Consider the following 12,838-nt stretch of genomic DNA (forward strand, 5'->3'; position numbering starts at 1 on the left):
CAGAGCTTAAGACAGTTTCAGATACGTGTTTTTGCTCTGTATGTGCCTGTATGTGAACATTACTCTGCTCTATGCAGAGTGCCAACGTGGTCGTATTGTGCGAGGATCAATGATTCAGGCCCCCTGTCCTCGGTGATGTGGCGCACAACTGTAACTTCGAACGCCTTTGACCACGCGTGCCACGCATCGAGGCGATATCGTCGCCTGAACAGGCCGGGGCAAGGTTTGGTCAAACAGAACATCCCGTGCAGATCAAGGTGTGTTATAGAGGGACTATACCCGAGTCCAGTACAGCCGCCGCTCATCCAAATCTCCGAGTACCAACAAGGACAAACATCAACGGGTGTGAGACGGCCCACACAACCCGAGATGAAGTGCAAACAAGACGTGAAGCTCCGCTGGTCCCTTCCAAAGTGACGAAGATGGCTCCCGCCATCGGCCGATTAAGAATCTTCCGACTTTTCTGTTGCAATGGAAACTTCTAGACAAAGGCGCTTCCTTCATCCATCCCGCCGTGGCATTCGCACAGCCCTCGTGTGTCTACTACCGCAATCAATATGTGACAAGAATGTCAAGTTTACGGGATCTGGCTGTACGGGTTGCTCATCTGTAGGATGCACCTCCCCGGTATAACTACCTTACAAGTGGAATGAACTGTTTCTGTGAATCAAGTCCATGAATGGACTTTATGTGTAGGTGCATTCTCTAGTCCTCCAACCAAGGACACAGGCTGTAAACTTCATATTGTTATGAAGGGAACAGGTGTTGTCTGTTTGGTCCCACCCCTGAAGGGTCGGAAACCCGCAGCTCCGCCAATGCATGCATGCACACACGGAACGCGTGCACTGGCGTCGGTGTTACACCATCTTGTTGGAAGCCAATGTAAAAGCAAAAAAGTTCCTCCCTGCCGTATCATCTTATGTGTGATGATAAGTACGGCATCTGTCGTGCTGGAACATCCTTACAGAATAGTGATTCCAGGCCTCTGGAAAAGCCAGAAGCTTCAAACATCCCACAATTCGGGGCGATGAGGACGTCAGATTCTCGTACATGTGCCCTCCAGAACACGCAGATCACAAAATCGTACCCCTATGCTCCAACCTTGTGGCCCAGGGTAACGCAAATCTGTACTTCTTGCCTGTCTTTCTCATATGATATTGTTTGACTATGCGGGTTGTCTGCCGGAGATTGTGTGGGACGGACACCCGCAGCCGCAGCGAGGGCATCTGCAGCCGTGCTCATTCACACGACTCTGTTTTCTCGCCGCTCTTGTTTGCCTACAAAGATTTCCCGTCGAATCTAAAAGGCATGAGCATTGATTTTGTCTTCCGAATTCTACCGGCAAACGAACGCTGCATTCTGAAGTGCCAGCTCTGGAGCGCCTCCAAGCTATGTGGCATCACACGTCGTAGGCGTTACGTGGGAATGCTAAATTATATGGCTTTTCTTATCAGAAGTCACATATATCTTCGGCTCTAAATATCACCTCCTGAAGTCCGAATGGTATTGTCAAATAATTCTGACGGTCTGGCTTAGATGAGATCAGGTATTGGTCTCCTTGACCCGTGTGGCAACGGCGCAACTCGAACGGTGCGGTTTGTGCGTTCTCGCTTCGAACAACCACGAGGGCAAGCCTCTGACTTCTATTTAGCTCTGGAACTCAATAGGGAGACACTTGAATCGATTGCTGTGTTGTTGGCTCTCAGCGGCGCCCTGCATGAAAAGCCTCGCCGAAGGACGTTCTAGGCCAGGGTAACGGCTTCCGTGATGAGGATGTCTGCCGGCCCTCCCGTCGGCGTTGCAATCGAGAATGCTCAGACATATACGCTGTGTCATCTAGCATTGGTGTACATAAGATCGCTTTCTTGATATAAAGCTGTCTGGACGGACGCAAAGGTGTACTGGAGTTTCGCTTCTCGTCTCAAACCAGCAAGCACCAGCTGTTGCACCACCACATTCGTTTGATACCCCGAAACCTCTGCCAGTCATGGTCCCTGTCGCACTTTACTGCGTCCTTTTAGGCCTTAGGTGAGGATTTGATCATGCTTTTCTCGGCCATTGCTGACCCGACTTTGCAGTGCCTCTCTGGCAAACGCCATCCCTCCCAACGCCAACAACTACCTCATCCCGCATCCTCCGGCAACGGTCACTGTCACTGCTTGTGGCTCTCAGTGTGCCAGTACCGTGACTCTCACAGAGACCTTGACTGTGACGCCTCCGTACATTCACACCTGCGGGCCTTCTAGTACGGGCATTCCAGGAAGCTTGAGCTCCAAGTCCTTGTCGTCCAGCATTCTCCCACCTGCGTCTACGTCCCTCGGTCACACCAACTCGTCCACCTCCGTCAGCTCTAGCACTTCTTCTGAAGTCACCGGAGCAGTATCATCATGGACTCCAACTACGGGAGTCACAGTCTCCTCCCAGCTGCCTAGTGCTGGCACCCCGAGCTCCTCTCCAACCTGGACCGCCAATACTACGTCGTAAGTTGACATTCTTTCGCAGTTGTAATTGATGATAAGTGACATCCCAGAACTCTCAGCCTTCCCAGCTCTTACATTCATGGTACTGGCACTGCCGGCACGAGTGTCACCACTGGCTCCTCCTCGAGCCTCTGGACGAACTCTACCCGCACTCATATTACTCGTACTATCACCAAGACCGTCCGCACCACCGACACAGACTCGTCCACTTCTTCAAAGGTTACAACCCAGAGCATCCCAAGCATCCCCACGATCAGTATACCTCCTCTGCCGTCTCTCTCTACACGATCCGAGTCGAGTATCGCCCCCCCTGTTTCGTATTCGTTGACCACCCTCACCACCACGTCAGTCTTCAACACCACGGTCTCGTCCCAGCACCCCGGAGCATCCACACCCTCTCTCTCCACTTCTTATACTACGAAGAGGACTACAGTTGTCGTCACCCTCACGAAGACCGTACCTCTCAGCACCGGAACTGCCTACTCGTCAACTAGTCGCGGTACAGGAGTCTCTAGTGGCGTTCGGTCTGTCTCATCACCGACCTCCATTCGGCTTTCCACCACGCTCGGCTACACTACCACCACCACCGCCCCCAGCTTGTCCAACACTACTCCTACCTCATTTGGGAGCAGCATTGCCTCTACTGTATCCAAGGAACCTTGCACAACTCACGAGGAATCTACTTCCACGTCGCTGTCGTCGGACCTTTCCCTTCCTTCCACTTCTTCGCCGGGATTCACAGTCTCCAGTGCTCTGCCCACTCTCGTCACACCCACAGGTACAGCAACTCTGAGCAGCGTTTCTGGCGGATACGAATACCCTCCCTCCACTCAGGAGTCCACCGCATCGCCGGAAACTACTATAGGCAGCGCCAAGCCTACACTCGTCTCTAGCAAAACTTCGGATATCTCAGGAGGCTACGACACCGATTACCCAACTTCAACCTCAATCTTGGGTACCACCGTCTCGAGTGCTCTTCCGACTCTGATTAGCTCAACTGCCAGCAGCATCCCTGGTGGTTACGACTATCCTCCCTCTTCATCTTCCCAGTCGTCCCAGGAGTCGAGCTCGACCAAGTACCTCGGCACCACCGTGGCCAGTGCTCGACCGTCCCTGGTGAGCCCCTCCATTTCAGAGGTATCGCCCACCCCGACGACCTTTGAGACTCGCAAGTCTGATGGGTACACTTCGGCGTCTACCATCTACGGTGGATATGAATTCGGCCGTCGCCGGGCTCTGAGATTGTAGTTCTCGTCGTGTACAAAGTTACGACACTCCGGGTGTGGACTCATCTGGCTTGATAGACTGATATGAGGGGTCTTGGGGGGCTGGAGTACAAAGCTGGTAGTTCTCTTCTTGACTTTCGTTTAGACTTCTTCAATGTAAGGGCATTCCCAGATATCATGGCACGAGATGGATAGCAAAAGTGGCATGGGTTCAACTACGTAATCACTTGGCTGATACTGAATATTGAATGTTTCGTACTACACGAGCAGTGCTGAATGTGAGAGCAGGAGTAAAACCATTGTTGATTCTTGGAACAACGCAGCTAGCTTTATGCTACAACTAAGTCTGATCTTTCAACGATTCGCTTTCGAACATCACTTTCACGTAAAGTTAGTGTTCGTGAAGGGGATTAAGTAATTGGATAGGTGACTCAGACGTCATGGGACGTCTTAGGCACCATTGGAATGTTTCGCGTCACTTGATGTCTGCACAAATGGTTCAGCCAAATAAGATCCACGCAAACGGGCAAATATACAAGTTGGTGAAGGGATCCCAGCGCTCCGGTCGATCCTACCAGCTGCTGCATATTTGTCTCGCCATCTTTGGGGACGAATTGTCACCCACATCTCCTCTCTTTGGTCGCCATTGCGGGTTCTCATTGGTGTCCTTGGTTGCTCAGCTCACTAAGATGTCTTCTACTCTCTCCCCCGGACGCAGATGTTGCGGGACATAATCCAGTTTCTCGGTCCGAAATCCAGTCTATCCCAAAACTCCAGTGTCTCAGTCCTAAGGCTGAGCCGTGGCGGCAGTTATGGAGGCTAAGGAAATTAAACTCGAAGCTAAGGTTGCGTTAAGAATGTTACCTGTCTGTCTGAAAGCGCAGCTGGTGTTATGCCTGGCAAAAATGTCACGAGGACGAAGAGACACCTCAGTGGTCGGCCTTGGCGCAAGTCTCGGCTCCAGGATGGCTCTACAATTTGGTATTAGTAGGTGGTGGAGTAGCACACGACTGCCGCAAACATCCAATACGCTCCAGGGTATTCGAGCGGGTGGATGCTGTGGCGCAATAGCATCGATACATCAACGAGAAAGTTGCGTTCCCCGCCTGAAAAGACGACTTCGAGTGTGGCTCGCCTTTTGTGAAGAATCTAGCCAAATTTTGCGGAATACCGCTTGTTGAGACTGTCTCTGGCTGCGTGGAATGAGGCAACATATAGCATTGAAACATTAATCAATTACGACAACTTTGCCCGTAACCATCATTTGCTGCTTCTGCTGAAATGACCGGCAGCTTCGTGAAGTAAATTCAACACCGTTAAAGCATTTGCCTCAGGCGGTTCGCGGCACAATAGCTGCGGAGAGCTTTTGTCTAGATATCTCAAGACATTGGTCTCCATATGGGGAGATTGTCGAGTCCGCTTATCACAGCAGACGGCGTCGGAGATGGATCGAAGCACTGCGGCTGGGATACCGCCAACGTTTGTGGCTCAAAGAGACAGGCTTGGCAGAAGCTGTTCAGCTCGTTCAGCTACCCAAACTGCCAGCTTTCCCCGCAAGTGTGAATCAAAATGCCGAATGCATTCAACCTTACTCTGCTAGCAGCGAGCGTGGCGTATTCCAGCCATCTGGTTGAAGAGACCCTCTTCAAACGGTTTTGGATAGCTCAAGCGAGTTCTAAAGATGGTCCACATGGAGCGTATAATAATCATCGGCGCGGTCTTCCCAATCTTGAGATGTCTCTGCCTAAATTCAATATTGAAAATTATCATTGGAGTAAATTGGAGTTGACTTCAATATGAGATTCCTCGCCTTCATCTGTCTCCTGTCTGGGCTGTTATCCTGGGTGTCTGCGCAAAACTTCAGCAACCTGTCAACTTCTGATGCCCCGGCATCTTCTGTCGCCAGGCCACCAGTACCAGTCAGCTCTCCAGGTCAGTACAAATAGTGAAAAGCCCTCAAAGCGGACTCGCTGCTTTATACTTATCCTGTTGTGCGGGACTTTTCTGACATGAGAGCATGTAGAACCGGCCGCTCCTCCATCCGCAAGTACTAGGCCCAACACACCGCCAGAGGCTTCTTCCGTAGCAAGACCACCCGCATCAGAAGCTCGTCCAAGTTCAGCGCAGCCTTCTATTCAAATCATCAAGCCCTCCTCCGCGAATGTAGAGGTTACAACTAAGGCTGCTTCTGCATCATCTGCTGTGCCTGCCTCTCCCAATTCTCCCAAAGAAGCACCGTCTTCGGTTCAAGTCAGCGTGTCCGGTCAAGCGGTTCCCTCGAGAGGGATAACAGACTCAAGAGAAGCTCCTTCGTCCAGAGTAGTTGTACAAACCGGCGAAGCATCAGCAAGTATTCCAAACTCGAACCCAGCACAGCGCAGTTCTCAGGCGCAATCCAGCGGTCCCAGAGGTCCCGGTAGCTCTACGTTGGTCCAGGTCAAGGGATCCGGAACCGCTGCTCCTGGTGCCACTCAAGCGTCAGGCACTCAGGCAGTCGATGACCCAGGCAATGTTGCATCGACTCAAGTGTAAGTGCTTCTTGATACCTTGTTAATTCTTGCTAAACTGAAAAGGTCTCCTTCCGGCTCTCTTGGTGCCGGTCAAGCTACTTATACAGTCTCATCACCAGAGCTAGCTACTACGGCTTCCTTTGCCGCTCAACCATCGGACAGCTTCCAAGGTGTTAATGAGACAGCAATTCTGGCGGTCCCAGAGTCTCAAGTTGCCACACCTCCCGATAAATCAACGATTGAGCAGTTTCAAGCCGAGCTCAATGTCAATGTTCCGGCAAAGTCGATCAACAATAATAATGCCCGGGCGCTTGCGATCCTTGAGACGGCGTATTTTGAGTACTTTGCCAAAAAGGACCCTGCCCCTGTCGACATGGGGAAAATTTCCATCCCAGCCAATATTTCCGAGTGCCAAAATTTGTACTCTCAGAGATTGGCAAGGAGAAAGGCCTTTGTTGACGACGTATTCGACTGGATACCATTAGTATCACGGGACCTCCGAGGCTTTAGCAATTGCAAAGCTGTGGACTCTATGGAAGTTGGAGTATATTTTCATTATATGAGAGCCTCTTCGACCGCCGAGAGACCAAATGAGCTGGAGTCGAGGGTGAAAGGACAGGTAAGCTCTCACTGATCTATTATAGAGGCTGTCATAGGATTGGGGCTGAAGGTGTGCAGATCGACGTCCTGAACGAGGCGTTGGGGGCAGTGAGGATCAACTTCCGCTTTATGGCACTCAATTGGTGGGAGCCAAAGGCAAATGAGGACTGGTCAAGAGTAACCAGACAGGAGGCTAAATTATTAGACTGGCAACGCCGGACACGCGCGCCTGGAAAGCTAACATTGACCGTTTGGATTGTCAATGGGTTGCGAAGCAGTGGAAAGGATGGCCAGGAACTCAACAGCGTAAGGCCATTCCAACTATTACCTGATCATGAAGAAAAGCAATGACTAACTCTTGATCGATCATCATGCATAGTACGTCACATTTCCGAACCAGCAGCTCGATGAAGCAGACGGTATCGTTATTGAAGAGGCGCATGTTCAGGGGGGCGACGCCACAACACTTGTTCACGATGTCGGTCACTGGTTCGGTCTCGGCCATACGTTTAATGAGATCGGCCAGGAATGTCTCATTCAAGATGGATTGACAAACGCGACCCAGACCTCGGGTAATCGTGACGTGGTCTATCAATGCTCGCAGGTAACATGCATTGGTGGTCCAGCGGTTGAAATCAATAACTACATGAGTGTTAGTGTCCTGCTTGCTGCCCTCGTCTTGGACTCAAAGAAGAGCACTAACGGATAGCTTTTGGTTGCAAATAGTACTCCTCGTGCCGTGGCAAAATACCGCAGAACGGCTTCACCACTGATCAGAAGGCGCGGATGTTTGCCAATGCGCTCGAATTCAGGCGCGGGTACGAGGCGGGGGAGTGCATGCCGGACGGGAAAGCGGCCGTGGGGAAGAGGTCTAGCATGCAGGATCTTCTCGATGGGAAATGCCCGGATGTCAGCAAACAGGCAAACATTCTCATGAATACCCCGCATAGCTCGCAGTCACCTCTCGTTGGACCTCTGGTTGAGAAGATCTTGATGCCGATTATCTCGGCATGGACAGTTGTATTTTGGTTCCTCTAACGCGGCTCCAAGCCTGCCTACGCAATTTTTAGAGGGAGCAGCATGGGACCGTAGTTTGGAGATAATGAAGAAAGACCGAGTAATGATATTAAAAAACTTGTATTGCTTTTAACTTGAACTACATGCCCGATGTCAAACACATGGCTCCGGGCAATAAACCTCCGTATGGTGGTGCAGTAGAAAACTTCAATCATCCACCGTCAACCATGAATCGTTTCGTTCCGACTTTTCTCATGAATGTACAAATAGTCCATCCGTCTATCTTTACAGATAGCTCCGGGCAAGCTCTACTTCCAAAAGCCATGTCTCCTCCAGTGGTCTGGTAGCTTAAATGGCAAGAGCACCGAGAACCAGCATGGCAAGACCGCCGACGGGGGCAAGGCCAGCAGCGCCAGCCTGGACGGCGGAGGTGGTAGCGGCGGCGGTACCGGAAGCGGTGCCAGAGGCAGAGGCGGTGCCGTTGCTGGCGCGGGTAGAGGTGACGACGGCGCTGCTGGCGGAGGGAGAGGCAGTGACGGTCACGGCCGTGGTGGTGGCGACGGAGGGCATGCTGGCGGGGGGGACCGAGGAGGAGGCAGCAGAGGCAGCCGAGGAGGCAGCGGCCGAGGAGGAGGCGGAAGCTGAGGCAGACATGCCAGAGCCAGCAGCGGCGGCGCAAAGCTTGTCGGAGGCAGGAAGGACCTGGTCTGTTGAGAAGTGAGGTTAGCCTTCTGATGATACTACTTTGGTAGTACATAGGGATGGATATAGACATACTCAGAGCAACGTCGGCACCGCAGGCTCCGACGACGCAGCCAGTGGCGGCGGCCTGAATGGCAGACTTGTTGGCGGGCTCGCAGGAACAGACGTAGTCGCCAGCCTTGCAGCTGGTGGCCGAGGCAGTGGCGTCCAGCAAGCACTGGCGAGCGCACTCGGGGATGATGGTAGGGTCAACCTGGGCGGCGACGACAGCGGCCAGGGCAGCGAGAGCATACGCGTACTTCATTTTGGTAATTCTTGATTGTTGGTGGGTTGTGGGTGTAAGGTGGTAGTGGATATCAGGTGTCGGTATGATAGACAAGCGAGTGTGGATGAAGCAGAGAAGAGAGGGAGAGAGAGAGCCTGAGAAAAGCTGAGGGAAAGAAGGCTTTATGTAGATAGAAGTCGGAGTAGAGGGTACGTGTGGTTACACCTTGATGCCTTTCGGCTGTATGGGTATAGGCGGGATGTTCGGACTGGGATGACTTAGAGGTTCATAACGGAGAAGGAATTGCATGGACTGGATCTAGTTGGCGAACCTAATAACCAAGGTTCTCAGGGCTGGGACGGGGCAAACGACTAGAAGTGGGCTTCCATCCTGGAGAGCATGTACAAGCAGTTGTAGCGAGTCCAGTGACTACTACTGGCAAGCAACCGAAATCGTCACAGAAGACCCGGATGGATGAGTACCTCCGTCAGTAGAGTTACTGCGCAAGCAAGGCAAGAATCTGGGGGAAAGTGGATAGCTGAGAGACCCTGGTCGTGAGAAGTGGTTGCTAGGTCCGAATGGGGTCGGCATGTGCATGCACGTTGCAACGGTATGATGAAAAAAGAAGAGGGCGAGGACAGGGCCTACCTCGTAGTCGAAAGTTCCCCGCGCATACCCGACCTTCGAGTGGTCTGCAGGCCTCAGGGCTGCGCCGGTGATCGTATAGAGCAAAGGCGAGGGTTGCAGAGGAGCAGGGGGTGTGGACGGGTGGGAATACCGGATTGGATAGTGTCCTCCGTTAGGACGGGGATCTTCTTGGGTCAAGGCGAGGCCGGGGAAGTGGGCTTTTTCGACCTCTATTGCCTCTTAGCTAAGTTCCGAATCCTGGCCATTCTGGCGCGAGGGCGCGTATTGGAGAAAAAGGTGGTGTCTCTGTGTGTGTAAAGGCCGCAGGTTGTGCTCGGTACTCATCTCGTTGGACATGTGAAGAAGGAGATCGATTCCCCATCAGGGGAGTGGCATGATGCAGACGGACATGGGCCTTGCAGTGTTGGGAAGCTGGACTTTTGTATGTTGGGTCGGGCGTAATTTCGGAGCCAATTCGCTCATCTTAGTCGTTAGCTGACATGGCGCTGCGCTTCAATAAGCGTTGAATCCCAAGGACTGGTGTAATTGTGGATGGCATCTGGCAGACGTGCAACACTTGTGGTTACATGTATTATTGACTCAATTGCGCTCGGAAATGGAGAATTCTCCGTAGCTGGGATCAAATTTCCCTCCTCTTTTCCACTTTCCAGGCCAAACCCGGGGTGACTGGGGACGACGGCGGGAGCATCTCTTGGCTGCTTGTCACGCTATTGATGGGGAAATCGACAAGTTGCCATTGGCCAAGCGTCTCAAGAGAATCAGAAGTAAGACGAGCTGAAGGCCGGAGCTGTCAGACGAACTTCTGGCCATGGTTCCTGGTGAAGGTGAAATAAGTTTTGGGGGCTTCTGGAGTCTGCAAAGTTAATTGAGAAGATGATGGTTCCTGGCCTTGCTTGACCAAGGCCACAGTGCCACATGCGGGATGATATTGGACTGTCTGTTGGGTGGCACAAGCGCCCTCGGAAGTATAGTTCCAATCTTTGCCCGTATTGAACCATCTAGAACACCTTGATACCACTTCGTGAAGGCCATTGAATACGCCGTCCCAATCGTGTTGCCTCTGCTTTCGTAGAGGGATCTGGGCGACTTGGTGATTATGCGAACTTTGTTGGCTTGATAGGCCACTTTTGCCCGTCCAAGTCCATGATGCGGAAACGCAAAGGTCTCGAGTTTCGGTAACTTAAGCTGAAGGTGGTTTGCCAATCCGTCCGGGTCTGGCGCCCTAAGGTTAAGAGAGAGATGGTGGCAGTAGACATACAACCATATCCGGAACAAAAGACAAGAAGGCAGACACAGGCAAGATAAGGTGGGCAGATGCAGGAACACCACGGCAGCCACAAGCAACCACCGTGATCCCTCTCTCATGTATCCCATCTAGGTAACACCCGTGTGTCATGTCTGCCTTGATTGGGTCAATCTCACCACACCAAGCCAGGCTCTGCACCCTTCGCGTCCGTTTGACGACGCGGACAAGGACAAATAGGTTGGAGGGAGGCCCAGGAGGGGGAGGGCCACATCGCAGCTTGTCTGGGGAGATGCCAATTTCCCCCGCACGAAGCCATTCCCTTGTCGGAATGGCGCTGCCTGGGTGCCCCTGTCCCTGACTGCTGCAGTGTTGCTCAGATGCAAGCCTGCCGAGGTGAAGCTGCTTCCTTTTTACGTCTTTCTGCAGGAAAATATCGAAAATTGCGGCAAGCAGACGAAGAAGAAGGAAAAAGCATCTGATTATGGCTCATTTGTACCTTACGCTCCATAGGTAGATAGCTGACGTTGGCAACGGATCAGGCTCCATGCCATATTTGCTTCTGTCACATGTAGATACCTACATCGTGACACTGACACTTGACATTGACGTTGACACTGACAAGACTGATAGAAAAACCAATCCATCATTTCCTTTCTTTCCGTGGATGGATCTGACCGCGGCTTGTCCTGTGATGAGAGATCCTCGTCTCATCAACGGCTGACCGCTTTTGATTTAACTCTAAACCAGAGCGAGCGGGAACAGACGACCATGACGAGGACCCCGATGCTGCCTTTGCCTGTTCGTCTGCGCCCTGGTTGGAGTTGGAAAGGGCCCAGTCCGGTCCTTTTGCTTGGGCGGTACAGGGGTGCGCCGGCGGATATGGCTCGAGTCGCGCCAGAGATCGGCCGAACAAGCCGGCTGCCCCCTCCCCCTCCCCTCCCCTCTCGCCTCCAGACCTCCTCCCCTTCTGTCCTCCTCTGACCGAGACCTGACCCAAGTTGCTAGCGCGAATTGGCCTCTTCCTCTCGTGAAGAGATGTTGATTGCCACCGACACGTACTCGTTGTACAGTAGCCCATCGTGGCGTGGCGTCAAGTACCTTAGCTTGGGAAGAGCTTGAGGTTGTGCCACACTTCCTCTTGCATCACACATGGCGCTCTGCCTCCAAGACGTTTATTCCGTACACTATTCACCTAGCTGGCCACGAAGCTCCGCGCGCGACAGTGGATGCTTGAGGCCGTAGCTCTGTGAACGGCGCGTGTCGTACCTGAGCGTGCGTGCGTGCGAAGCCATCCGAGAAAGATCTGCCTACCTCATCTCGCCTCGCGGCACTGACGGCAGAACGGTCTGTGAACAGACGGTCGCTCCCTGGCCTGCCTAGTTCTGTGGGGATGAGACTTCGAACCACTAATATTCCCTCGCTGATATTGATGAAGAACGTCCCTCCTCGATTCTTGCTGAGATTTCCCACGAGTCGACTCTATGGAGATTGGAAGGCAACGTGGTTCACAGCCAGTCGCGTAAGTCTTGTGACGATGCAAATTTCGGCAAACAATGGCCTAGAGTCTTCTATGGCGAATGGTGAGAGTTCCCGTCGCGTTTGGCTTTTCCGCGCCGTTGTTGAATGCCGGGTCCTTGACCCCCCCCCCCCCCTTTCAAGCCAGCAAGCGTCGCACCACGCGAGTTGGTGTGTTTCCAATGACCCGTCTAGCAATGAGAATTGAGACCTGAGAGGGGATCGTCAACGTCCAAGAATTTCCGAGCTGAAGCCCCCGAGGCTGCTTGTGACCGGCGAGGCGACTCGACGTCGGCGCTAAGTGCCTTGTTTTTTCCGTATGGGAGGAGAGAGAGTAACGTCGGCTGCGACCCGAATGGAATCTTGGTCTTGCGACAGCCGTTCGGGCGGCTTGATTCCGGCTCGCAATGATTGCGGAGGTCTTTTGGTTTTGTTTTCTTACCTTTTCTTTTCCCCCTGCAAGCAGCTCAGACTGACAGTGCCCCGATCTCGTGCATCCCATTGCTTTTCCATCTCAACGGCGGCCGTCGGCCGGGGCCCAGGACATGGTCGGCATACTTCTCCGCAGAGTCGCAGCGGATTTCTGGGCCCAGACGCACTCTTTGCTTTCACAAGAAGCCGGGCATTTT

The 12,838-nt window shown here is 52.8% G+C and overlaps 3 protein-coding genes across 3 annotated transcripts; 2 read left to right on the forward strand and 1 right to left on the reverse strand.

Moving 5' to 3' along the window:
• Positions 1–1,987: 1,987 nt before the first annotated feature.
• Positions 1,988–3,728, forward strand: HER10_EVM0000268 (uncharacterized protein; the record flags this gene model as incomplete). Its single annotated transcript, XM_035470056.1, has 3 exons — positions 1,988–2,028; positions 2,079–2,477; positions 2,531–3,728. The coding sequence occupies 3 exons, from the start codon at positions 1,988–1,990 to the stop codon at positions 3,726–3,728; spliced, it is 1,638 nt and encodes a 545-aa protein (XP_035337899.1).
• An 870-nt stretch (positions 3,729–4,598) lies between these two features.
• HER10_EVM0003101 (uncharacterized protein) lies at positions 4,599–7,854 on the forward strand (the record flags this gene model as incomplete). Its single annotated transcript, XM_035472787.1, has 6 exons — positions 4,599–4,693; positions 5,824–6,234; positions 6,280–6,835; positions 6,895–7,122; positions 7,196–7,468; positions 7,543–7,854. The coding sequence occupies 6 exons, from the start codon at positions 4,599–4,601 to the stop codon at positions 7,852–7,854; spliced, it is 1,875 nt and encodes a 624-aa protein (XP_035338150.1).
• Positions 7,855–7,937: 83 nt separating this feature from the next.
• Positions 7,938–9,470, reverse strand: HER10_EVM0000181 (CFEM domain-containing protein). The gene is made up of 2 exons (XM_035469975.1): positions 8,611–9,470; positions 7,938–8,540 (listed from the first exon to the last, which is right to left on the reverse strand). The coding sequence occupies exons 1-2, from the start codon at positions 8,837–8,839 to the stop codon at positions 8,182–8,184; spliced, it is 588 nt and encodes a 195-aa protein (XP_035337892.1). The 5' UTR covers positions 8,840–9,470; the 3' UTR covers positions 7,938–8,181.
• Positions 9,471–12,838: the final 3,368 nt, after the last annotated feature.

Source organism: Colletotrichum scovillei (genome assembly GCF_011075155.1).
Source record: "Colletotrichum scovillei strain TJNH1 chromosome Unknown Contig00001, whole genome shotgun sequence".
Taxonomy (NCBI): domain Eukaryota; kingdom Fungi; phylum Ascomycota; class Sordariomycetes; order Glomerellales; family Glomerellaceae; genus Colletotrichum; species Colletotrichum scovillei.